Consider the following 26,281-nt stretch of genomic DNA (forward strand, 5'->3'; position numbering starts at 1 on the left):
TGTGTTTCTTTATATCCTGGAACTCTGAGCCACTTTTACTTGTTCCACCTTGTATGTGGGTGCCACTCAGCCCACACACTATGTAAATAAGTGCCCAACTGTAATCATCACTTATGATAACAGTATCGTTGTGGACAGCTTAGGCTACATGCGAATTCTTAAAATTATATCAGTTAAGGAATTGAACTACCATTTCCGTGCAAGCTCTGATTTTATTATGATGATCCTTTCTCCTTATGTACATTGGCATTAATAAAATATTTGCACATTAGGAAAGAAAGTTGATGATTAAAATTTCACAAAAAGATCATGCCGCAATAAAAAAACTCCTTTGTTTTAATTATTTCCGTCTCAAATTCTGTATTACGACAGTGACATATTCTCTCCATTTCTCGATAACGCAAAACATTCTGACCTTCTTTGAACTCTCTCAATGTACTCTGTTAATCCTCTCTGATAAGGACCCAAACCATGTAGCAGTACTCCAAAAGAAGGCGGACAAGAGTAACATGGGCAATCTCTATAGTAGTGGGTGGTTATAATTCACCTTTCCCTATGTCTCACGTCGTAACATGGAAACTAAATTACCATCATAACATGGAAACTAAATTACCATCATAACATGGAAACTAAATTACCATACAAGAAACAAACTTGGTAGCATTAACGAAAAGGGCATGGGAAGGAGAAATAATGCAGAAACAATTCAACTTAAACACTTTGAGGTGCTACTTTGGAACATCATATCATTACATACCAGTGTCATTACTGCTACAGAAGGGGATCAATATGGTGCCATAAGAGTCTGAAAGCACAGGATTGTATTCTGCATAGCAGAATGAAGTGTGTCCATAGGTATGCTGGCTACCTCTCTCGATATGCTGTGCTTCAGATCAGCACATGCGTGGATGTTCGCCTGGTAAACCCTGTCCTTCAAGTAGCCCCACAACTACAAAACACAGGAAGTGAGATCAGGTGATAGTGCTGGCCAAGCATTTGGAAACAATGGCTGATAAACCAATTGTTTCCAAATGTGTATCAGAGAAGCACGTGAATTTCACAAGCGATGTACAGTGGGGCCCCATCTTGGATGAAAACTGTTGAGTTCAATGCATCGCTCCTGTAGGGAGTATGCAACACGCTGGTGAAGCAAATCACAGTAATGCTGGCCAGTCACACTGCACGTCTTTTGTCCTTGACTGCCAACCTGTTTAAAAAAGAATGGGCCAATGATGAATGTAGCCATGAAGCCACACGTATGGTAACACGTTCAACATAGAGAGGAGATTCATGCACAGTGATTGGAGGCAAATATACCCACACTCAGCAATTCTGTATGTTCTCCTCACCTGTCAGAGAAAAATGAGCTTTGTATGTCCGTAGAATGGTCAAGGGCCAGTCCTCATCAACTTCAATCCTTGCGAGAAAGTGGAGAACAAAGTCAATGTATCATTGTGCATCTTGTGATGCAAGCTGCTGTATGATATGGACCTTATACGGATACCATTTGAGAATGGATCATAGCACCTTCTGAACAATGGACCACGGGATGTTTAACTGTCGTGACACAGCAGACGCACTGCCTGACAATAGAGAATTGCGTGCAGCATTGTCTGCCGTAGCAACAACGATTTCATCAACCACCTGTGGTGCAACCAGTCATCGGCCTCTTCCTGCAGCGACACACAGTTCAGCCAGTTGATTCCAACTTCTTCCTCATGCTCTGTACAGCAGGTGCAGAAAGAGGACCCATCCGTCATCCTTTCAGACGGCGATATTCTCGAAATTCAGCTGCAGCTGTACTGTTTTGATAATGGAGCTTTAACAATAACGCCCTGCTGCCTTTCGTCCAGCTCATGCTGACATATCAACAAATGCAATGGGAATCGTGAGACTATGAATCATGATGACTGATCATGGCACCTGGTGGCCATAGTTGGAACTGGATGGCGGCACTGTGACGCATGGAAATCATGCACCACCATACTCTGGACACTAATGTAGCAACTCTTACGGTAATTAGTTTCTGTGTTAAAAATGGAAAATTTAATTATAGCTACCCAGTACATCTGTAGCATCTTCCAAATGTTCAGCCAATAAAACACAGTCTTTGGTTTGCCTTACCCACAACATTTTCTACTATGTGTTCTTTCTTATTTAAGTTATTTGTAATTGTAATTCGTAGGTATTTAGTTGAATATGAGGCCTTTCGATTTGATTGCTTTATCGCGTAACTGAAGTTTAACGGATTCCTTTTAGCACTTACGCGGATGACCTCACACTTTTCATTATTTAGGGTCAATTGCAAGTTTTTACACCCTACACATACACGTGAATTAGGGTCAGGAAAATTACAACCAATGCCTGTTCTGTATATCAGTGAAAAAAATGTCAAAGTTTGATTGCCACAAAATTAAATAAAAATTATTATAAAAAAAAGAAGTAGAAAAATGTGCTGTTACCATTCTGTGATTCTGTTTCATGATGTTTCATTGGAGGTGTACACGTGAGTTCAGCAATTCTCAAGTTTCTGAGCATCTCTGGTGGTGTACTCTCGCACAGCTTATTGATGAGTGCTGGAAACACAGTGCTAGCATAAATACAAATGATACCACCACAGGAAACAGATACATTGTGTTTCAAAATAAAATTCTGTGATCATTTCGCAAATATATTTTTATTTAGTTTTACCAGTTCTGACAAATTAATTTATCATATTCAGGAGCTTGATATTGGATTAGGAAATGTCATGAGCTTCTTCATAGCAGCATAATGCCACAACATGTCCAGAAACGCACATATTGCATGTGATTAATAATTTACAGTAACTGTATCACATCATTTCTGTAACTGTATCTGTACACAGACGTGATTTAGTTACTCCTAATTCTCAACCTGTGTTTACAACAATCACACACAAAATGTACATTTTTCGACATATGATGGCATTATGGTTCTGCGAAGAAGAAATTAACAGATGTTAAACCAATACTAAGATTCTGAAGATGACAAATTAAATTTATCAAGACTCGTAAAGTCAAATAAAAACAATTTTGCAATTAATGACCGAATTTTATTCTGAAACATTAACTACATCAGTTGAAAATTACAGGCATGAGTAAAATAATAAAACCTCTTATATAAATAATGTAAAAGCAATATATTTAAAATTGTGATAAAGCAAATCTGCATTAGATCTACTGGTCATGTACCTAGGTCTCATAATAAAACATTCTGGAGAAGATATACTAAAATGAAGTTTGCATTTTGTTCCATTTTGCTACTCAAAAACTACTTAAACACTGAAACACCTTACGAGATGTTGAAAATACACTACTTATACAGAACAGCTGATGAAAGCCACAACTGACAATATCCTCACATCTACTACGATCACTCTACAAGTTTCAAAAACGATAGGGACTGCTCAAGCAATACTGCAAGTGTAAAAAGACGCATATACAACCACTGACAATAAAGTTTGGTGAATGAAGTCAGAACAGTGGATCAGGCAACACTGACGACTCACAACGCTGTACCTGCATAGTGGCCGATGTTGACAACCTGCTCCCACCGCAGTCCAATTGAGCATTGTGTATGTTCTGTGTTAGACCTGCCGGACAAAGTTCTTGTTTAGTGTGGGGAAGACCTTCAATAGTCAAGGCATTATCCACAAGGAATTTCTACCTGAAGGAAAGACGCTGAATGCTACACAGTACGTTGAAATTTTGACGTTTCATGTGACGTCTACGCAGGGTATTACCAGTATTCACAGCAAGGTTCACAGTTTTTTGTTCACGACAATGCTGGCCCACACACAACCAATATTCTTAAAAAGTTCCTGGTAAAAAAGGGAGTGGTGCAACTTGAACATCCACCACTCTCTGCGGATCTCAATCCTCCAGACTTCTTCCTATTTCCTCGAATCAAACTCCCTTTGAAAGGAAAGAGATTTGATGATATTCGTGACATCCAATGAAAGTGATGCGGATTTTCAACACCATCCTAAACCAAGACTTCATGCAAAGTTCCCATGACACGTATTGCAGAGCTCAGTGGTGCACAGCTATGGGAGATGATTTATTTCAAAGGACAGTAAGATAACTTTAGTTCATAGTTCATCTACGTTAATTTTACAGGACTATTCACCGAACTTTATTGTCAGAGGTTGTATACTTCTGTAACAGGCAACATTTAGTTCATATTTTTTATACATGTTGTGTGATTCTGATAAGTGTTTTTTAATTTTTTTACGTGTTTACATACTTAGCTAGACACAAGATCTTGGGAACTGACTCTTGTGTGCTGTATCACAGCACCATACACTCTGACTGCTTTGATTAATAGTTTCTTCATGATGTTATATAGGTTTACATAGTAAAATCCATAGGGACTGGGTTTGTTGTGTGCATAAACAAGGTGAAATGGCCACTGCCAGAAGCAGCTAGAAGTTGTGTTGACCACAGGTGACAAGCTTCAGGCTGCTGCCATTGAACCTATTAACAAGTTCATTTTATTGCACAACAAGAGAGAATGTAGTTGCGCAGACTTTTGAAACTTGTTACCCCTAAGTTGCTTCTGAATGTTGCATGTAACTGAATGGGAGTATATACATCTGTGCATGAAAGTACATCCCACGACACACAAATGCTGCTGACAGAAGGCTAAGCATTTACTTTCATACGTAGGCTTTCAAGCAGTGAAGTCATTTGTAGGTGTGCACTCGCACTTACCTTGGCATGCTGACTACGTGATTTCGTGAAGGACGTGGCAACTTGATGCAGACTACACTATTATTTTAGCTGAACAATATACACTGAAGCCATGGCTTTTTTTTTAATATTAGGAACAAAAGATTATCTGAACAGTAACAAATGTGATACAGCATTAAACGAAATATGTCGTATGCTAAAAGAATGGAGGCCACAGACAACAGTGGAGGAAATGAAAAAGAAAGCAAACTCAGCATCCACAATATTCCTAAAAAAAGACATGTCATTAAGATCTCAAAGAGAAGTGGTGATGATAGTGAGGATGTTTAATTACCAAATGTACAGTTTTTTGGCAGACTTTGATTCACCGAAGGAAGGAAGGAAGGAAGGAAGGAAGGAAGGGAGATTAAGAGTTTGAACATCCCATCAACAGGGTGGTCATCAGAGACTGAGTACAATCTTGGATTACCAAAAGATGGGGGAAGGAAATTGGCCGCACCCTTTTACAGGACCCATAACAGAATTTGCCTGGAGCAATTTATGGAAATCATAGGCCCGCCGTTTATAACATTTTTTATCGCTCCGGACAAATTTCCTATGTTCACCATGTCAATTCACACCCATTTTTGCGTTAACATACCAGTAACTATCCGACAATTTAAGTTTTATGAACTAATGTTCATGGAGGGAAAAAAAACACCTTGTGTGACTGACATAAAATGTTGAAGGCACTGCATTTGCCTTGAAGTGGTGTTTACATAAATTACATGGTTAACTCTGTTGATACCAGGGCACTCTACTCAGCAAATCTTAAGTCAGAACGAATTGTGATTTGTATCCTGCCACTACCAACCAAAACTCGCATAGTGGCTGATGTAAATATTACACTAGGAGCCGGAGGAATGTGCAACTTCTGAGTAACATTCATTTGTTTCTAGTTGATACCAACTTTATCTGTCAGTACTGTGTGCTACAATAAGTAGTACCCTTATTTTATTGAAGCTGCATCGTTTTGGCGTTAACTTCACTCTGTGATAATCATCACATACAGAGGATATCCATTTCCCAGTATCTGTAACTTGCTAATATAAGGTAGTTTCCTTTATGGTTCACATACACATTGTACATAGTGTCATTTGCTAGCTAAGATTGACAACGTTGGCAACACTGACAAGCCTGTTCCTACAACCGAACTGAGTCGATTTCAATCGACACAGATACTCTCGCCAACTATCGTGCGAAGAGATGGTGTTTGTTACTTCGTTTGTGTATACTGTGTAGTGTGTACCATGTAGCATGTTCGTAGCCTTGGGTGAAGTGATCGAAGTCTGTGGTTACTTGTTTCTTCCACGTTGTTGTTTTCTGTTGCAGTTTAAAATGGAAAAAGCCAGTACTGCTAAAAGAGACAGTAAAACCTTTTCTATGGAAGAAAAGGTACAAATTCTAGGAAGAGTTGAAACTCACTGTGGAACACATGTTGCATTAGCACAGAGTTTAGGAATACCAGTATCTATGTGGAACGCTGTAGTGAAAAACACTTATTTTAAAAGTGCGAGTAACAGTGGTGCGGAGAGGGGGAGGAGGGGGTGCCAGCTATTCAAAATACGCAGAGCTGGAGGAAATCGAAGAACTGGTTTCAGGCAGCAAGTGGACCGAACATTCCAATGAATGGTGTGATGTTGCGCAAAAAGGCACTGAAAGTTGCCAATGTACTTGGGATCGACTTAACAGCATGTAATGGGCGGATAGATAGATTGAAGAAGAGGTACAATGTAGTTTACAAAACAGTATGCGGTGAACAAAACAGTATGGACATAAAGTCTGTTATGGAATGGCAGAGTGACAGGTTACACAAACTTTTGAAACAATACAAACCGAAAGATATCTTCAATATTGACGAAACAGGTCTCTTTCAGCATATTGCCCAATAAAGCACTTGCCTTTAAAGGTGAAAACTGCCATGGCGGTAACCACAGTAAAGTTCACCCAACAGAAACATTAGGCACAAAAACACAGGGTTCCAAAAAAATTAAACCATTTGCGGTCAGCAAATCTAAGAAAATCATGGTGTTTTAAAAACATAAAACCACTACCAACGGACTACAGTGCTAAAAAAAAGAGTGGATGGTGTCAGAATCATTTGAGAAGCAATTACATTGCCTTGATGCAAGAATGGGTACTCACAACAGAAAAATTTTCCCATTAGTGGATTGTTGCCCCATGCATCACAGAAATATAAGTCTACATAATGCGCAATTACAGTTTCTGCCAGCAAACTGCGCAAGCAAATTACAGCCTTTAGATTTGGGCTTTACCCATGCCTTCAAAACACACTATAGGAACGTGATTGTGTTGATGACGTGATTGACTTTTCAAACAGAAGAAAACACAGAAAGTGACAATGACAGAGATGAAGACAATGAAGTTCCCTCATATGCAGTTGTTAATGCAGCAGTGGAAACAACTAAAGATATGTATTTCAGCTGCAGATGTTGATGACAAAGTTTTCCATTGTGTTTATGAACTCTGAAACCACACTGAAAAAATTCATCAGAAAAAATTAAAACTACCCACAATTTTGGATTTTTATTTTTGCTAAAAAGTAGTAACTACTGTACCCATTTGTTCACATCACATTGATAGAAAAACCAAATTGAAAGTCAGTATAAAAAATATAAGTGGTATATTAATGTTTTGTAAATGTGGGCTTAAAATCCATAAGTGCAGTTTTGTTTCCTTCCCCGTAATATTGCTGTGGATACAGACCGATCTCTATCGTTAACCCGATGTCTATGTTGACTTGAAAGTGTCAATTTGGCTGTGTGCTGACGAAGCCGTTGAGTAGTAATAATGAGCGTATGGCATTGGTGGCCAGCAGACCACTCGTGGGGCGGTTCTTTTAACGCCACTAAGGCGACTTGTGAGTGAATGAGGATGAAATGATGATGAAAGACACACAACACCCAGTCACCTCGAGACAGAGAAAATCCTCGACCTCACCGGGAATCTAACCCAGAACTACGGGTAGGGTAAGAGAGAACGCTACCGCAAGACCACAACCTGCGGACAGCCACTGAGTGTGAAAACAAGACTGCAATGACAATTTGATCTGTAGAGCCATATTTAATGCACTTTACAATATTTCAGACATCTACATCTACATGGATACTCTGCAAATCACATTTAAGTGCCTGGCAGAGGGTTCATCGAACCACCTTCACAATTCTCTATTATTCCAATATCATATAGCGCGTGGAAAGAATGAACACCTATATCTTCACGTACGAGCTCTGATTTCCCTTATTTTATCGTGGTGATCGTTCTGCCCTATGTAGGTCAGTGTCAACAAAATATTTTCGCATTCGGAGGAGAAAGATGGTGACTGGAATTTCATGAGAAGATTCCGCCGCAACGAAAAACGCCTTTCTTTTAATGATTTCCAGCCCAAATCCTATATCATTTCTGTGATACTCTCTCCCATATTTTGTGATAATACAAAACGTGCTGCCTGTCTTTGAACTTTTTCGATGTACTCCGTCAGTCCCACCTGGTAAGGATCCTACACTGCGCAGCAGTATTCTAAAAGAGGACGGACAAGCTTAGTGTAGGCAGTCTCCTTAGTAGGTCTGTTACATTTTCTAAGTGTCCTGCCGATAAAACACAGCCTTTGGTTAGGCTTCCCCAAAAAATTTTCTTTGTGTTCTTTCCATTTAAGTTGTTTGTAATTGTAATACCTAGGTATTTAGTTGAATTTACGGCTTTTAGATTAGACTGATTTATCGTGCAACCAAAGTTTAACGAATTCCTTATAGTACTTTTAGTGTGGATGACCTCACACTTTTCATTATTTAGGGTCAACTGCTACTTTTCGCACCATTCAGATATTTTTTCTAAATCATTTTGCAGTTTGTTTTGATCTTCTGATGACTTTATTAGTTGATAAACGACAGCATCATCTGCAAACAACCGAAGGCGGCTGCTCAGATTGTCTCCAAAATCGTTTATATAGATAAAGAACAGCAAAGCGCCTTTAACACCACCCTGGGAAACACCTGAAATCACTTCTGTTTTACTTGGTAACTTTCCGTCAATTACTATGAATTGTGACCTCTCTGACAGGAAATCACAGATCCAGTCACGTTACTGAGACGATATTCCATAAGCACACAATTTTACTACGAGCCGCTTGTGTGGTACAGTGTCAAAAGCCTTCCGGAAATCCAGGAATACGGAATCGATCTGAAATCCCTTGTCAATAGCACTCAGCACTTCATGTGAATAAAGAGCTAGTTGTGTTTCACAGGAACGATATTTTCTAAGCCCATGTTGACTGTGTGTCAATAGACCGTTTCCTTCGAGGTAATTCATAATGTCCGAACACAATATATGTTGTAAAATCCTGCTGCATATCGACGTTAACGATATGGGCATGTAATTTAGTGGATTACTCCTATTACCTTTCTTGAACATTGGTGCAACCTGTGCAACTTTCCAGTCTTTGGGTACAGATCTTCCGTCAAGCGAACGGTTGCATATGATTGTTAAGTATGGAGCTAATGTATCAACATACTCAGAAAGGAATCTAACTGGTATACAGTCTGGACCAGAAGACTTGCTTTTATTAAGTGATTTGAGTTGCTTCACTATTACGAGGATATTTACTTCTTTATTACTCATGTTGACAGCTGTTCTCGATTCGAATTCTGGAATATTTAGTTCGTCTTCTTTTGTGAAGGCTTTAGGAAGGCTATGTTTAGTAAATCTGCTTTGGCAGCACTCTCTTCGATAGTATCTCCATTGCTTTTGGCAGAGAAGGCACTGATTGTTTCTTGCCGCTAATATACTTCACATACGACCAGAATCTCTTTGGATTTTCTGCCAGGTTTTGAGACAAAGTTTCATTGTGGAAACTGTTATAGGCGTCTCGCATTGAACTCCGAGCTTCTGTAAAGGATCGCCAATCTTGGGGATTCTGCGTCTGATTAAATTTGGCATGTCTGTTTCATTGTTTCTGTAGCAGTGTTGTGACCTGTTTTGTGTACCAAGGAGGATCAGCTCCGTCATTTGTTAGTTTATTTGGTATAAACCTCACAGTTGCTGCTGATACTATTTCTTTGAATTTAAGCCACATCTGGTCTACATTTATATTATTAATTTGGAATGAGTGGAGATTGTGAATTTTTATCTACTTTTCTGAATAGGTATATTTTTCGCTTATTTTTTTGAGGATTTGGGATTACAATATTCAATTTCACTATGACAACCCTGTGTTCACTAATCCCTATATCATTCTTGATGCTGGTTATTAATACAGGATTATTTGTTGCTAGGAAGTCAAGTGTGTTTTCACAACCGTTTATTATTTACGTGTGCTCATGAACTAACTATTCGATATAATTTTCAAAGAATGTGTTTTGCACAATTTCGGATGATATTTTATGCGTACCTCCTGCATTAAACACATACTTCTGCCAACATATCGAGGGTAAATTAAAGTCACCACCAAGTAACCAACTATTATTGTATGAGCCGGATACGGGTTTGAAATCAAATTCAAGTTTTCTTTGAACCTTTCAGCAACTGTATCATCTGAACTGGGAGGTCGGTAAAAGGATCCAATTATTATTTTATTCCGGTTGCCAACTATGACCTCTGCCCATACTAACTCACAGGAACTATCTACTTCAATTTTGTGACACGATAAACTACTTCTGACAGCAACAAACACGCCACTGCCAACCGTGTTTAGCCTATCTTTTCGGAACACCATTAGGTTCTTTGCAAAAATTTCAGCTGGCTTTAGCCAGCTTTCAGAGCCTATAACGATTTGAGAATCAGTGCTTTTTATTGGCACTTGGAGCTCTGGTACTTTCCCGACACAGCTACGACAATTTACAACTGTTGTATCAATGGTTCCTGTATCTATGATATTCCTGTGTTCAGCCTGCGCCCTTTGTGACTGAAGCCCATCTTGTGTACTTGTGTTTTCCCAGAACCTATAACCTAAAAAACACCCAGTCCATGCCACACAGCCCCTGCTACCTGTGTAGCCGCCTTCTGCGTTTAGTGGGCACCTGACCTATTCAGTGGAACCCGAAACTCTACCACCCTTTGGCCCATGTCGAGGTTATCTGCAGCCTACACGGTCGCAGAACTGTCTGAGCCTCTGATTCAGACCCTCCACTCGGCTCTGTACCAGAGGTCCGCAATCAGTCCTGTCGACTATGCTGCAAATGGTCAGCTCTGTTTTCATCTTGCAAGCGAAAGTGGCAGCCTTTACCACTTCTGTTAGCCACTCGAAACCAAACAGAATCTCTTCTGATTCAAAGCGACACACATTATTGGTACCGACGTGAGTAACCACCTGCAGTTGGCTGCACCATGTGCTCTACATGGCATCCGGGAGGACCCTTTCCACATCTGAAATGACTCCACCCGGTATGCAAATGGAGTGCACATTGGTTTTCTTACCCTCCTTGTCAACCAACTCCCTAAGGGGCCCCATAACGCGCCTAACGTTGGAGCTCCTAACTATCAATAGTCCCCCACCCTATGCGATTGCCCGGATATTGCAGGCTGAGCGGTTTCCTCTGAAACAGGACAGGCAACAGCATCCGGCTCAGCAACAGTGTCAGCCACAGACAACACCTGGAACCCGTATGTCAGACAAACCGTGAAGGCCTTACGTGTGGCCGCCTAGGAAGTCTTTTGCCACCTGCTTCGCCACGGGGCGACACCCTACTCGACCACAGGTGAGGGGTCAGCATCAGTGCGAGCAGTAACTGGGTTGGCCACTGGTGAGGACCAATCGGAGGACTTTGACACGCTGAATGTCTGCTGGATCCCCACAGCCGGCCCACAACAGTGGTGCCCATCCACTGCAGCCTCAAGCTATGTAACCGAAGCCATCACAGTCTGAAGCTGAGAGTGAAGTGTTACCAACTAGGCTCTAACTATGCAGATAAATGGACTATCGGCACGTGCTGTGCAACTCTAATGTAGACGAAAACGCAGGAACTACGTCTAGTAATAAGCAGATATTCAAGAACCTAATTACCGAAGCACTCCGGTGAAACTAAATAATTTGCCCCTGATAAGGAACTTGTAATATATCACAAAATCGGTTTACATTTTGACACAAACAAAAACGAGAGAACTGTGGCTATTAGATTTTAAATTTACACGCAGAAACTCAAGAAACTAAGCTATTAAAGGACACAAATGATATAATAAAATTCGCTCCTGGTTAGGAACTCATAAATGTCACAAAAGCGGTTTACTTATCTGTTGCTGTGTCTGTCGCGGTCGGCTACTACTGCCTGACTATATATTTACAAAATCGAAAACAGGACTGTAAAGTGGCCAGTGCTGTATACATCTGCTGGCGTCACCTTCGAAAGTAAGTTACATTAAAAATGACTGGAAGCTGTTTTGAATGCCAGCTGTAAACTAGAGCCCTCAGCCGGAGTGGCCGAGCGGTTCTAAGTGCTTCAGTCTGGAACTGCATGACACCTACAGTCGCAGGTTCGAATCCTGCCTCAGTCATGGATGTGTGTCATGTCCTTAGGTTAGTTAGGTTTAAGTAGTTCTAAGTTTTAGGGGACTGATGGCCTCAGAAGTAAAGTCCCATAATGCTCAGAGCCATTTGAACCATTTTTGTAGACTAGAGACTGTCAGCCACTCACTCTCAACTGATGGGAAACCCGTCACAGGAGGCAGTTCAGAAGGAACAGCGACAACTGCGGTTTCTAAGGAATTCCATTGACTATCTTCACTCATGCTCGGACATTCCTGAAGCCAGATGTCCATTCACACATCCTTTAAAGTGCAGAATGCAGTGTGCACTTAAGTAAATGTGGAAAGTCAGTTGTGGTTAGAGGGGGCCACAGAGTGCACATCTGTACTGCATGTATGTGGAGCAAGCTATTGTGGCTCTGAATAAGAAAAGGAAATCAGCAGTACTTGCTTTCTCTGCAGCTGCTGTGTAAAATGCTGCACTGTTACTATTAACTTCCAAACTGCTGCATCTTGAGGTTATGTTCAAACTAACTTTGAAGCTTGCATGAATGTAGACTATTTAAGCACTGCAGCTCCAAGATGGAATCAAGAACTTCAAGATTTTAGCTTCATACTCAGTAGTAATAGTAGTAGTAGGCACTTCTGAAACACTGTTATATTGTTCCTTCTGCTACAATACGGCAACAAATCTGACAGATAACTGAACGTCATGGTACCGGCTGGGATGCTACAGCACAGAATATTGTCAAAGCTAGTACTGCTATTGTGAGACCACCTGGAAGATGCACGGTGTCCATCCACGCCAGTTTATGCGCTACAATAACTAAACTTACTGTTTGTTATTTTAAACTACTTACCTAATAAAAACCTCTTAACTATCATGTCTACCATTCGTTGGTTAGTTGGATATAAGGTAACACTTCACTACCAAAATGATACGTTACACCACACCGTGGGAGTGGGGGACAGGGGGGAAGGCTGTCATTAAAGGTAAAAGAAATTAATGAGCAGACAGGACAAGAGGGAAAACTTAACCTTTCTTTAGAAATAATTTCTTTTAGAGGTCAAATACTCATTTTGAAAGTGTCGATGAGCAAGAATAATCATCAATATTTTCTAGACTTTACGCAACAGAAATTAATGAAGCAAGACACAGTAATAGGAATTAGTACAGTAAAACCCCACTTTTGCACTTCTCAAGGGACTTGAAAAAATGGTATAAACTTTGGGAAAATGTGAAATGTGGGAAATGACTTTCAAGTTTTGCTGGTTATGTATGAGGCCCCCTTTACATTTTTCTAGTTTTGTATGATATATGTAAATAAAAGAAAACAAAATAGCAACCTAAGAATGTTTATTATTTAATAAAGGTTATCTGAATTTAGTGCTATGTTTAGCAGGTGAGATGACATTCACCGATACTTTAGCACAACAAATCACATTAAAAATAATGTAAATCATGTGGTTGACATATTTATTTATTTATGACATATTTATTTATTTATTATATATATTTATATTATATATTTATATTATTTATATTATTTATATTATATTATTTATATTATTTATATTATTTATATTTATATTATTTATATATTATATTTATTTATATATATATATATATATTTATATATATATATATTATTTATATTATTATATATTTATATTATATATTTATATTTATATATTATATATTATATATTTATTATATATTTATTATATATTTATTATATATTTTATTTATATATTTATTTATGACATATTTTATTTATGACATATTTATTTATTTACCTTAACCTTTCTTTAGAAATAATTTCTTTTAGAGGTCAAATACTCATTTTGAAAGTGTCGATGAGCAAGAATAATCATCAATATTTTCTAGACTTTACGCAACAGAAATTAATGAAGCAAGACACAGTAATAGGAATTAGTACAGTAAAACCCCACTTTTGCACTTCTCAAGGGACTTGAAAAAATGGTATAAACTTTGGGAAAATGTGAAATGTGGGAAATGACTTTCAAGTTTTGCTGGTTATGTATGAGGCCCCCTTTACATTTTTCTAGTTTTGTATGATATATGTAAATAAAAGAAAACAAAATAGCAACCTAAGAATGTTTATTATTTAATAAAGGTTATCTGAATTTAGTGCTATGTTTAGCAGGTGAGATGACATTCACCGATACTTTAGCACAACAAATCACATTAAAAATAATGTAAATCATGTGGTTGACATATTTATTTACGTGTTTGCAAAGCTAAAGTGGTGCAATTGGCAGTTTCACTATTTATACTTTATGCCTACGAAAAGTGCAGTCAAGTGTATACGGCATTAGTTTTGCTACGAGTTGAGGTACCTGCTAGCTTGGCATCCCAGCTCAGAGAAGTGGGGCACACCATCAAATAAAGGAGCCTCCTTGACAACAATGCTGATAACACAGAGGATATATGATTATTACACCACATCAGATTTGTACAAAACTGTCATTAGTACTGTCAGATCGAGTTTATGTAACACCAGAGCGAATCTATGAGCATTTCAGATGCAGTGTTCCCTTATATCATCAATGTTAACAGAAGACTTAATTGTTGTCAGGACAAATACAGGGTGTATACGAGGACAAGGAAAAAAAATTCCCAGATTTCCCAGTCAAAAATATACTTTCTCACAGGTGAAAACACGCGTTTTCCGTGTTAAGTGACAGTATATTTTCTCTTATCAGTCCTTTGAATGGTTATAGTTTTACACATGGGCATAGAATTTCCCGGCACTTTAGAAAACGTAATTCAGGGAAAAAGACACGTTTTGGAAATATCATTGATGTGCAGCGACGTGAACGCTGCGTATTTTCGTATTACGAAAGTATACATTGGAATCCCACCAAACACTGCATGTTACTTTCTGAATCATTGAAATCGAGATTGCGATGAGCATTTGTAAGCCAGTCATAGCTCATGTCACGTGATATCGTCAGCCGGTGGCAGCGGATATTCAGAGCATAGGACACGTGATGTAGTCAGCCAACAGCAACATCACACACAAACAGGGAAGTTTATAGTTTAAATTAATATACATATTGTTGCTACAATAAAAGCAAAGCTTTCACATATAATATTGGTCTCTAAGGTTAATACGCTGCAAGAGAAGCTAAGCTTTCACATATAATGTTGATCTTTTTTGCGCGTGTCACGCATAAGATATATCACACAAATGTGCCAGTAAAATTTTTAATAATGACATAAATGTCTGATCTTCAGGGTTCGAAATTCTTCTAAATGGCTCATCATCAAAGAATTGATTTTTAAATGAGAGTCAAACACTCTGTGATTTAATAAATTCATGGTACATTCTCATGCATACTTCAACTTACGTAAATGGATATTTACTTTGAAAGTAACGCTTTTGAAACCAACAATCGCAATAACCCGCAACCTGTTAGAAAGAGGTTCGTTTCAGCAGTAGCCAGAGAGCGCAGATAACAGGCGACATCATGCTTGTGCAGCTGTCATGACGTAGGAAGCTCGTATGTACGTAGGTGTAAAATATTAAAAGGTCATTATGTCATAAAAGAAACAAGATATCAAAGGATACTCCAAGAGCATCGGAATTTCGTGAACCATACTAAAATGTGCACGTTTAAAGTGCATACTTAAAATGCACATTCGTATGTCCAGATTCCCTATGAAGTAGGCCTCGATCTGATATTAAGCTTTTCAGTGTGGTTTCAGGAATGTAAATTTTCTTGGAGCACCAGTATTGCATTATATCATGTTTGGTTCTTTATTATGGCAAAATGCCGTATGTGCTAGCTAGAAGATGAAAATGTGCACTTGAAATGCAGTGAACAGTTGAAACTAGCCAGTACTGCAGAAAAAGTTTATAAAAGTCCAATTTCTTTAGCAAACAGACAAAAATAACTTGTTATGCAAGGCGATTAACGCTTGACTGTCAGAAAAGTAGAAATAAAATAAAATCTGAAACTAATGACATGTTTTAGCCTTCCGTAATTATGTGAATGCATTTTTTTTCACTTAATAGCTCCCGGCCACAGATATCCGTCTTGTTTTCGTTTGACGTGAGAGTAAACAAGGGGGAAACTGCAAAATCACTAAATGTAGATACAGATCACATGGAGACTACCCACTGTAACTCAATTTAGACTGCTCTGCGCATCAGCCCCGGATCTACAATATTTGTGAATCAGCTTAATACAAAAAAAAATCGAATTTTCAAAAATATGTTCATGTTGTAGTGCATATCTTTCTGACAAGTCTGAAACATAAAACATGTGTTCAAGGAAATGTTAAGACATATTATTTGGTCTTAAGTGTGCCAAAGTGTAGTGCCATGCCTCTTCATAAAGCATTCTTCTACCGCACATCACTGTATTTCGCTCTGTGGAATTGAAACATGTATATTTTGTAATGGATGCCATCAGACTATATTCAGGTCAGTAGAAAAAATTGAAATATCCTGTGGTACCTCTCCTGCTCCCAGTCAGCCCGTTTGACAGCCTGCCCCTCTTTAAAAAATCTCGCAATTAATAGCAGATGGGATTATTTGTAATCGGGAGAAAAAGAACTCTTTAGAAAATTTGCACTCTTTACTGCATATTAGCTAATAACTTGCTGTTTTGTGTGATATAAAATTAAATATAGGATGCATAAAACCAATAAAGACAAGAGATAAGCATGAAATTAGACACTTCTTCAATCCTTAGCTCCTAGCATTTTTCTCTCTCTAATCTTGCTACAGCTTTACATGGCGTGCTTTACTTTCTGCGAAAGAATCTATTACCTCTTCAAAGTTCGTCAAACGTTTTGCTGCATGAAAAATCAAAATGTCATTATCCAATACTGAAAAAGCTGGTAACACAAATAATACCAAGACTGGTGTGGTTTCTCGATCTGATTATGGCTATTTTGTCACTGTCTGCTAGGTAAAACAAAATAGGTATTTCTAGTATTGCAGCAGTTTTGTAACACACACACCAAATAAACGAGACTGTTTTGGCACAAATGGCCATTTTTATAATAAGACAGAATATAATTCATGAAGTACCAATACCAAATGCCTCTTAGGCCTACTACAAGCAAAAAGCTTTATGTTAAGAAAGAATTTCACATTTCATTCATATGCACCAGTTTCTCAAGCATGAGATTGAAAAGTAGTATTACGAAAATTTTATATACATTTGGAATCATCTTATTCTTCCATAATTTGTGTGATGTCCCCGTTTCTTCTCCTTCCTCGTTCCAACAAACAATCTTCTCATCACCAATTCTGTAGCTATTCCTGCCGTTGTCAAAATTTGTTCGCCGATTAACTTCACTAACCCTGTCAGAATCACAGGTTTAGGTATTCCGCGATTATTTTCCGGTTAGGCACTATTACGTGTTCGTACAACGCGTTTTCTATGTTTCTTCCAAAATAGAACTTAAGCGGCTGCTAGCCGGGGACTGTACAACTGGTCCTTACTAGTATAGCGATCTGGCCAAAAATTTTGTCAAAATATCATTTTCTTGGATACACCTAGAAGATAATACGTAATCTTTCTCACCTGTTTTTCCTGTCAGTAATTTATTTCCATTCTGGTAGTCTGAATCTATAGATTTCGCTAGTAATTATAGCAACGCTGATCATTCGCAAACCCAGTCAACCACATAATCAGACAGCGATTGGCATTCATCCATTCGGTTTTACTCCGTTCAGCCCTTTTGTCTGCAGATGCGACGAGGATTCTCCTGACAGACATCACGTATTCAAAAATCAACTTACGTATCATTCAGAAATCAACTTAAAATGTGTTCAAAAATGTTCAAAAGCCAACAGGGAAGCGTTACAAAATCATAAGAATAATCGATAGACAAACGTGGGCTGGATGATAGGCGCTTTGTGAAACAAGATCGTTTCCTCAAGAATATGAATTTGGCATCCCCTTTTCCCGGTAGCATCTGGCTGCTTGCTGCAACTGCATGCACAGCCAACAGCCACGTTCATGCAGCCAGAAGCGGGAGAATCTACAACTCAATCGACTCAACTGCGCATGCGCACGAGCCCGCTCATAACTCTAAAACGAATCGAATGTAAGCAGTTGTGACTTCACGCTCATCGGAGCCAATTTGTTGTTATGAAGCATTGCACAGTCTATCTAAAGCCTCTGACACATTTTTCTGTTGGCAGACGCTTGCATGAGCAATGTGTGTCGTCGTCGTATACGGCGCATTTCCTTTGCAATATTTTTTTTTCGTTTATGTTTTATTGTTGAAGTATTATTCTGCAGTAGTGGGATACAGTAATATCCTTTGTTAGAGTATCAGTTCTTACCAGTCAACATTACAAAAAATTTAACTGAAAACAAAAACAATGAAAATTCCTGGAATTCTATAAATTCCCCAGTTTTCTTCAGGATGAAAAAATTTCCGGGTTTTTCCCGGATCTCCTGGTTGTGCCGGGTCGTATGCACCCTGAAATACTTTCTACAGGGCGAGTTCCACATTTTTCTTGGATTTCGCAGTTAAAAATACACATTTTGCTGGGTGAAAATACACTACTTCTGTGTAAAGTGACAGTATGCTTACTCGCTGAACTGTAAAGCTTATCAATCCATTGAATGGTTAATGTTTTATACGCCAGCGTAGAGCTTCATGGCGCTTTAGGAAACAAAACCCAACATAAAAATAAATAAAAAGTTTTGGAAAGACCTTGATGTGCAGCAACACGTATGCTGCATATTTCAGTGTTATGAAAGTATAAATTCGAATTCCATCAAACACAGCAAGTTAGTTTTCGAAGCATTGAAATCTAGTGACATATCAATCCTGTATGTTCATACACATAAATCATTAAGAGATCTTACATTAAGTCACAAAAAATAGTACATCAGAGTATACTCCAAGAGCATCAGAATTTCGTAAGCCATATTAAAATGCATAATTCGGCTTTAACTGCGTATTCCTAAGTCCAGATTCACAATGAAGTAGGTCCCAATGAGGTATAAAGCTTTTCAGTGTTGTTTTCAGGATTTAAACTTTCTTTGTTTGGTTCTTTATTATGGCATAATAATATACATGCCAGAAGATGGCTCTACAGTGCCTACACATGAGCCCGCAGGCAACTGCTCAAACAAACCCAATGTAAGTGGGAGGGAGAGAGTGGGAGGGAGGTAGGGAGAGGTCCAATGAAGAGCAGCACATTTAGTCGCAAGATCATATAGAAGAATGAGGTAAGGAAGATTAGTGTTTTAACATCCAATCAACAACGAGGTCATTAGAGACAGAGCACAAGCTGACATTAAGAAAGGATGGGGAAGGATATCATCTGTGCCCTTTCAAAGGAACCATCCTGGCATTTGCTCAATGTTATTTAAAGAAATCGCAGAAAATGTGAATGTGGATGGCCCTAGTACGTGGATTTGAATCGACACCACCCTGAATCAAAGTAAAATGTGTTAACCACTGCGCTACTTCACTTGATACATTATTTAGAGAGCATTAGCAAAATGCTCAACCAACTCGTGTCAAGCACAACAACAAAGGTGTAGTACATCATAGACAGGCTTTCTGCAGACAATCTGAGAGCACACATTTCCAGTAGGACAATATATTACTTCCTTCCATGTACGTCATGTGAAATGAGAAATTAAAGCTCATAAAGAGGCTTGCCGACAATCATTCTTCCCGCATAGTATCTACAAATGGTACAAGGAAGAGAGCAAAAGTAGGGCTACCAGAAGTATCCTCTAATACACTGGCATTCACACTCCTACCACTAATTAAATGACAAGCAAATTCAAAATTATATTATACAATTCAGTACATCAGTTAATATATTTTGTATTTTAGTATTCTACAAATTTAAAATCTTTAACAAGTATCATCATAATAAATAATTTTGCTATTTTGTCTTTCATTTTCAAGCGGAACAAGCTAGTGCCAAGGCCAAATGAAATTTGTACATTACAAGCAATGAACAGGTCACTATTACGCCAACCATACCAGCTTAAGTTCCTAAAAAAATCAATATCAAGACATTGTATAGTCTCTGTTGTTTGAGTTTTAACAATAACTTGCTACTTCTTTTGTTTAGTTGTTAAAATGTTGGCAAACAAAAACACTGGAAAATGTTACTTGCATCAAAATTCTAAGTTTTTTTTCTGAATGTGGAGCTTTTTGAAAATATCACCAACAATGCTATCATAAATACTGAGAAAAAAATACACCCTGCTCTAAAAAATACAAAAATAAAAAACCTCCGTGCAACCCCTCAATTCAAATAACATTTACATTAAAAAAAGACATACTTCAGAACAGGAGTTGGCTGAAACCTGGGTAGAAAGCTCAGATATATAGCGAGTCATGGAACACGCATCAGACAGACAAACTAGATACCAAATACTGGGGAATGTTCACTGCAGTTGACTAATACATTGCCTCTATTGAGGTCTTAATTGAGTGCGCCACTGAAATTAAGTGGTTAAATATAAGAGGTCGAGATGAAATTGTAGATGTTTTTAGCAGCCACCCAATTTTGCTGTGACAGTTCTAGAGTCATTAAAAGAAAGCTACAGTCAGTAGTGTGTAAATACCCAGATGATGCAATATTAGTTGGTGACAACTTTAATCTACCGAGTACAGAAGACTAGGACATCTACGGATTCATTGCAGGAGCACTGACAGACAATCTTGCAGAGTATTTTTTGAGTATGTTTTTCGAAAACTGTCTTGAGATCTAGTTTGATAACCCATACACAACGGAAATATTTTACACATTGAAACTACAAACAGGCCTGATCTTAATGATGGTGTCAGTGTAAAGAGAGGGATTAGTGATCATGATATCCTAATGACTGTGGGTACAAAAGACAATAAATCAATCAAGGAGGCTAGGAGTGTGTTTCTGCTATAAAGAGCACATAAGCAGCTGTTAGTATCTCACTTAGACAATAAACTGACATTTAATTCCAGTATGATGGACAAAGAGTAATTATGGGCGAAGTTTAAACAGATTGTAAGTCATGGTCTGGAGAAGTATGTGCCTAGTAAGTGGATTAAGGACAGAAGAGATCTGTCCTAGCTTATCAACAAACATTTAGATAATGCTGAGAAAGCAGTTTGTTGCACTCTCAGTTCAAAAGAGAAAGTGCAAATGACAACAGACAAAGGTTAGCAGAAATTCATGTGTTAAAACAGTCTACGAGTGAAGCATAGAACAACCACCACTGTCATACTTTAGCAAAAGATCTGGCTGAGAATCTGAGAAAATTCTGGTCCTGTGTAAAAACTAAGCGGGTCTACGGCTTCTATCCAGTCACTTGTTGACCAGTATGGTGTGGCAGTAGAAGATAGCGAAAGGAAAGCCGTAATTTGATTTTACAAAGAGTACTCTATGCATTGGCCTCTTACTTAGCTCACAACATGAAGTCCCAAGCAAATGGAAGAAACTGCAAATGACTCCCATATGTAGGAGGGGTAAAAGGACAGACCCACAACATTACAGATCTTAACATTGCTTTGCTGCAGAATTCTTGAAAATATTCTCAGTTCAGATACAATAAATTTTCTTGAGATTGAAAGCTTCTATCCACAAATAAGCATTTAGAAACCATCAGCCATGCAAAACTCAGCTTGTTATTTTCTCTCAGTATACTGTGAATTTTAGCTGAATGGCAAAAGGCAGATTCCTTATTTCCAGATTTCCAAAAAGCATTTGATATGGTGCCCCATTACAGACTGTTAATGATAGTATGGACATAGGGAATAGTTTCCCAGATATGTGAGTGGCTCTAAGACTTCTTAAGCAATAGAACCCAGTAAGTGTTCATCAGTGATAAGAATGTCATCAGGAGTGCCCCAGGCAAGTGTGATAGGACTGCTATTATTTTCTATATAGATAGAAGATATGGTAGACAGCATGGGCAACAACCTGTAGCTGTTTGGTGCTGATGCTGTGATATACAGGAAAGTGTTGTCATTGAGTGGCTGTAGTAGGATACAAGAATTTCTTGTTGGAGTAATGAATGGCAGCTAGCTTTAAATGTAGAAACACGTAAGTTAACGCAGATAAGAAGGCCAAGCAAACATGTAATTTTCGAATACAGCATTAGTACTGTGCTGCTTCACACAGGTCACATCTTATAAATATCTGGGCATAATGTCGCTAAATGATATGAAATGGAACAAGTATGTGAGGACTGTGGCAGAGGAGGCAAATGGTCAATTTCAGTTCATTGGAAGAATTTTGGAAAGGTGCAATTGATCTGTAAAGGACCGCATATAGGGCACTAGTGTGACCTACTCATGAATACTGTTCTTCGGAATCCGCACCACAATGGATTAAAAGATGAAAAAGAGGCAGGCTGCTGGTTTTGTTACCTGTAGGTTTGAATTATATGCAAGCATTGCGGAAATGCTTCGGGAACTCAAATGGGGATCCCTGGACATAAAAAATGTTCTTTTTGAGGAATACTACGCAGAAAATTTAGAGAACATTAATTTGAATCTGACTGCAGAATATTTCGACTGCCATCAACATACATTTCACGTAATGACCATGAAGACAAGATACGAGAAATTAGGCCTTGTACGGAGGCAGAGAGGCAGATGTTTTTCACTCACTGTATTTGGGAGAGGACCAGGATATGAAACTGCTAGTAGATGTACAGAGTACCCCCCACCACGCATCACACAGTGGCTTGCAGAGTATATACGTAGATGTTTATTATTAGAGGACACGATTGCCTTGCTTAAAAGATGATGATGATATGAAGAAGAGGAAGAGGAAGAAGAAAAAGAAGACTGGGGGAAATTGAAAAACCATAATCATTATAACAGCAAAGGACCTGATCTCTTTTCACAAGAAACCAAACACCCTCAGTGGAAGCAAGAACATGAGGATGCACTAGAAGACAGAATAAAGGCATTTCAAAGTTACAATTGGAACAAATCAGAAGAAGCACAGAAGCAATTCCTCAATGTTCGCAAACAAACTTCCAAGCTCTTAAGATAAAATAAATAAAAATATGTCAATGACCAACTGGAGTCAATTGAAGACAACTTCAAAATTTATAACAAGCACCTTTGTGAACCAATTCAAAGGGTACTCACTACAAAACTTCTGATTTCCAAAACAAGATGGTAAATCAGCCTTGAAAAATAAAGAAAATGGCCAAGAACTAGCAACATAAGAAATAGTTTATTCACATATCAAGACACACAAAAACAACAAAGCATCATGGGAGGACAGAATTGTAGCTGAACTCTTGAAAATTTTAGGCCCAAACTCACTCAAGGATATTACATAAGTGATCCAAAACATTTGGCAAACTGAAAAAAATCTTTGATGACTGGAAGATTGCTCTAATCCATTCATTACGTAAGAAACACAATAAATCATATGTAAACAACTACAGAGGTATCTCCCTTCTACTGGTTACCTACAAAATCCAATCAGCTTGTCTCTTGAATAGAGCACATAAGCAATTAGACTAGTGACATCATAAGACACCACTCGTGCAATGGCCGTCAAAAGCCCGCCAGGGCAAATGTTAGTATCTGCGGACCCCTAAGGTATAGTGCCAGCTGGGCAGTTTACCCAAATAAAGCACCACACCTCTTCCTCTGGGAAGACTACACGACAACAGCGCCCTCTCCAGTGCTGGTATAAAGAACAGATACTACAGCACTCTGGGGCCAGTTTGTCATTGCAGATCATCTCCTCAGTTCAACAGCTCACCTGCATGGGACAGTGGCTGCCAACATTGTCATAGTTGGGTCTACAAGAACGAGCACAGCAACAATGGCAGTTTGTTGTTGAGTTGGCAGGAGACTTTACTCAGAGATTGGAAAGGCTTGTAGTGTTCCACATGGCTGCTTTCCAAAAGGAAAGTAAATGCGTGTGATTATCCAATCATAACCTTGTCTACTGATATTCTGTACTGTGTCAAGCTACCCTGGTCTGTCTCCTGTTTATTAGTCTATGAGTTACTGTTGTGACCACCCAAGATACTTGAGCTTCACTCCAAGTTTAAACACAGCCAAAACCTCTAAGACAGACAGAAGCTAAACAATGTCAAAGTTAGCGTAAGGAGGGCTATGCGTGAAGCGTTCAATGAATTCGAAAGTAAAATTCTATGTACGGACTTGACAGAAAATCCTAGGAAGTTCTGGTCTTACGTTAAAGCAGTAAGTGGCTCGAAACAGCATATCCAGACACTCCGGGATGATGATAGCATTGAAACAGAGGATGACACGCGTAAAGCAGAAATACTAAACACCTTTTTCCAAAGCTGTTTGACAGAGGAAGACGGCACTGCAGTTCCTTCTCTAAATCCTCGCACAAACGAAAAAATGTCTGACATCAAAATAAGTGTCCAAGGAATAGAAAAGCAACTGGAATCACTCAACAGAGGAAAGTCCACTGGACCTGACGGGATACCAATTCGATACTACACAGAGTACGCGAAAGAACTTGCCCCACTTCTAACAGCCATGTAGCACAAGTCTCTAGAGGAACGGAAGGTTCCAAATGATTGGAAAAGAGCACAGGTAGTCCCAGTCTTCAAGAAGGGTCGTCGAGCAGATGCGCAAAACTATATACCTATACCTCTGGCGTCAATCTGTTGTAGGATTTTAGAACATGTTTTTTGCTCGAGTATCATGCGGTTTTGGAAACCCAGAATCTACTCTGTAGGAATCAACATGGATTCCGGAAACAGCGATCGTGTGAGACCCAACTCTCATTATTTGTTCATGAGACCCAGGAAATATTAGATACAGGCTCCCAGGTAGATACTATTTTTCTTGACTTCCGGAAGGTGTTCGATACAGTTCCGCACTGTCGCCTGATAACCAAAGTAACAGCTACGGAATATCAGACCAGCTGTGTGGCTGGATTGAAGAGTTTTTAGCAAACAGAACACAGCCTGTTGTTATCAATGGAGAGACGTCTACAGACATTAAAGTAACCTCTGGCGTGCCAAAGGGAAGTGTTATGGGACCATTGCTTTTCACAATATATATAAATGACCCAGTAGATAATGTCGGAAGTTCCATGCGGCTTTTCGCGGATGATGCTGTAGTATACAGAGAAGTTGCAGCATTTGAAAATTGTAGCAAAATGCAGGAAGATCTGCAGCGGATCGGCACTTGGTGCAGGGAGTGGCAACTGACCCTTAACATAGACAAAGGTAATGTACTGCGAATACATAGAAAAAAGGATCCTTTATTGTATGATTAAATGATAGCGGAACAAACACTGGTAGCAATTACTTCTGTAAAATATCTGGGAGTATGCGTGCAGAACGATTTGAAGTGGAATGATCATATAAAATTAATTGTTGGTAAGGCGGGTACCAGATCGAGATTCATTGGGAGAGTCCTTAGAAAATGTAGTCTATCAACAAAGGAGGTGGCTTACAAAACACTCGTTTGAACTATACTTGAGTATTGCTCATCAGTATGGGATCCGTACCAGATCGGGTTGACAGAGGAGATAGAGAAGATCCATAGAAGAGCAGCACGTTTCGTCACACGGTTATTCGGTAACTGTGATAGTGTTACGGAGATGTTTAGCAAACTCAAGTGGCAGACTCTGCAAGAGAGGCGCTCTGCATCGCAGTGTAGCTTGCTTGCCAGGTTTCAAGAGGGTACGTTTCTGGATGAGGTATCGAATATATTGCTCCCCCCTACCTCCCGAGGAGATCACGAATGTAAAATTAGAGAGTTTCGAGCGAGCACGGAGGCTTTCAGACAGCCGTTCTTCCCGCGAACCACTGGAACAGACAAGGGAGGTAATGAAAGGGAGGTAATGACAGTGGCACGTGAAGTGCCCTCTGCCACACACCGTTGGTTGGCTTGCAGAGTATAAATGTAGATGTAGATGAATTAGAAGCCCAATAAGCAGAATTCAGACCAAACAGGTCACTCCCAGAACAAATTTTTAACCTCAAAGCCAGACTCAAAATGCGAGTCCTCAGGCGAAAACCTATGTATGCATATTTGTAGATTTAAGAAAGGCATACAGCTCAGCAGACAGAGCCTCACTATTCCA

The 26,281-nt window shown here is 39.0% G+C and overlaps 1 protein-coding gene across 1 annotated transcript in view; it reads right to left on the reverse strand.

The window, feature by feature from the left end:
- LOC126285437 (uncharacterized) overlaps window positions 1-26,281 on the reverse strand; it is a 136,165-nt gene that overhangs the window by 52,476 nt on the left and 57,408 nt on the right. The window contains exon 9 of the mRNA XM_049984825.1: window positions 2,463-2,576. Coding sequence (XP_049840782.1) covers window positions 2,463-2,576 — 114 coding nt within the window. The remainder of the gene's footprint in view (window positions 1-2,462; window positions 2,577-26,281) is intronic.

Source organism: Schistocerca gregaria, chromosome 8 (assembly GCF_023897955.1).
Source record: "Schistocerca gregaria isolate iqSchGreg1 chromosome 8, iqSchGreg1.2, whole genome shotgun sequence".
Lineage (NCBI taxonomy): Eukaryota > Metazoa > Arthropoda > Insecta > Orthoptera > Acrididae > Schistocerca > Schistocerca gregaria.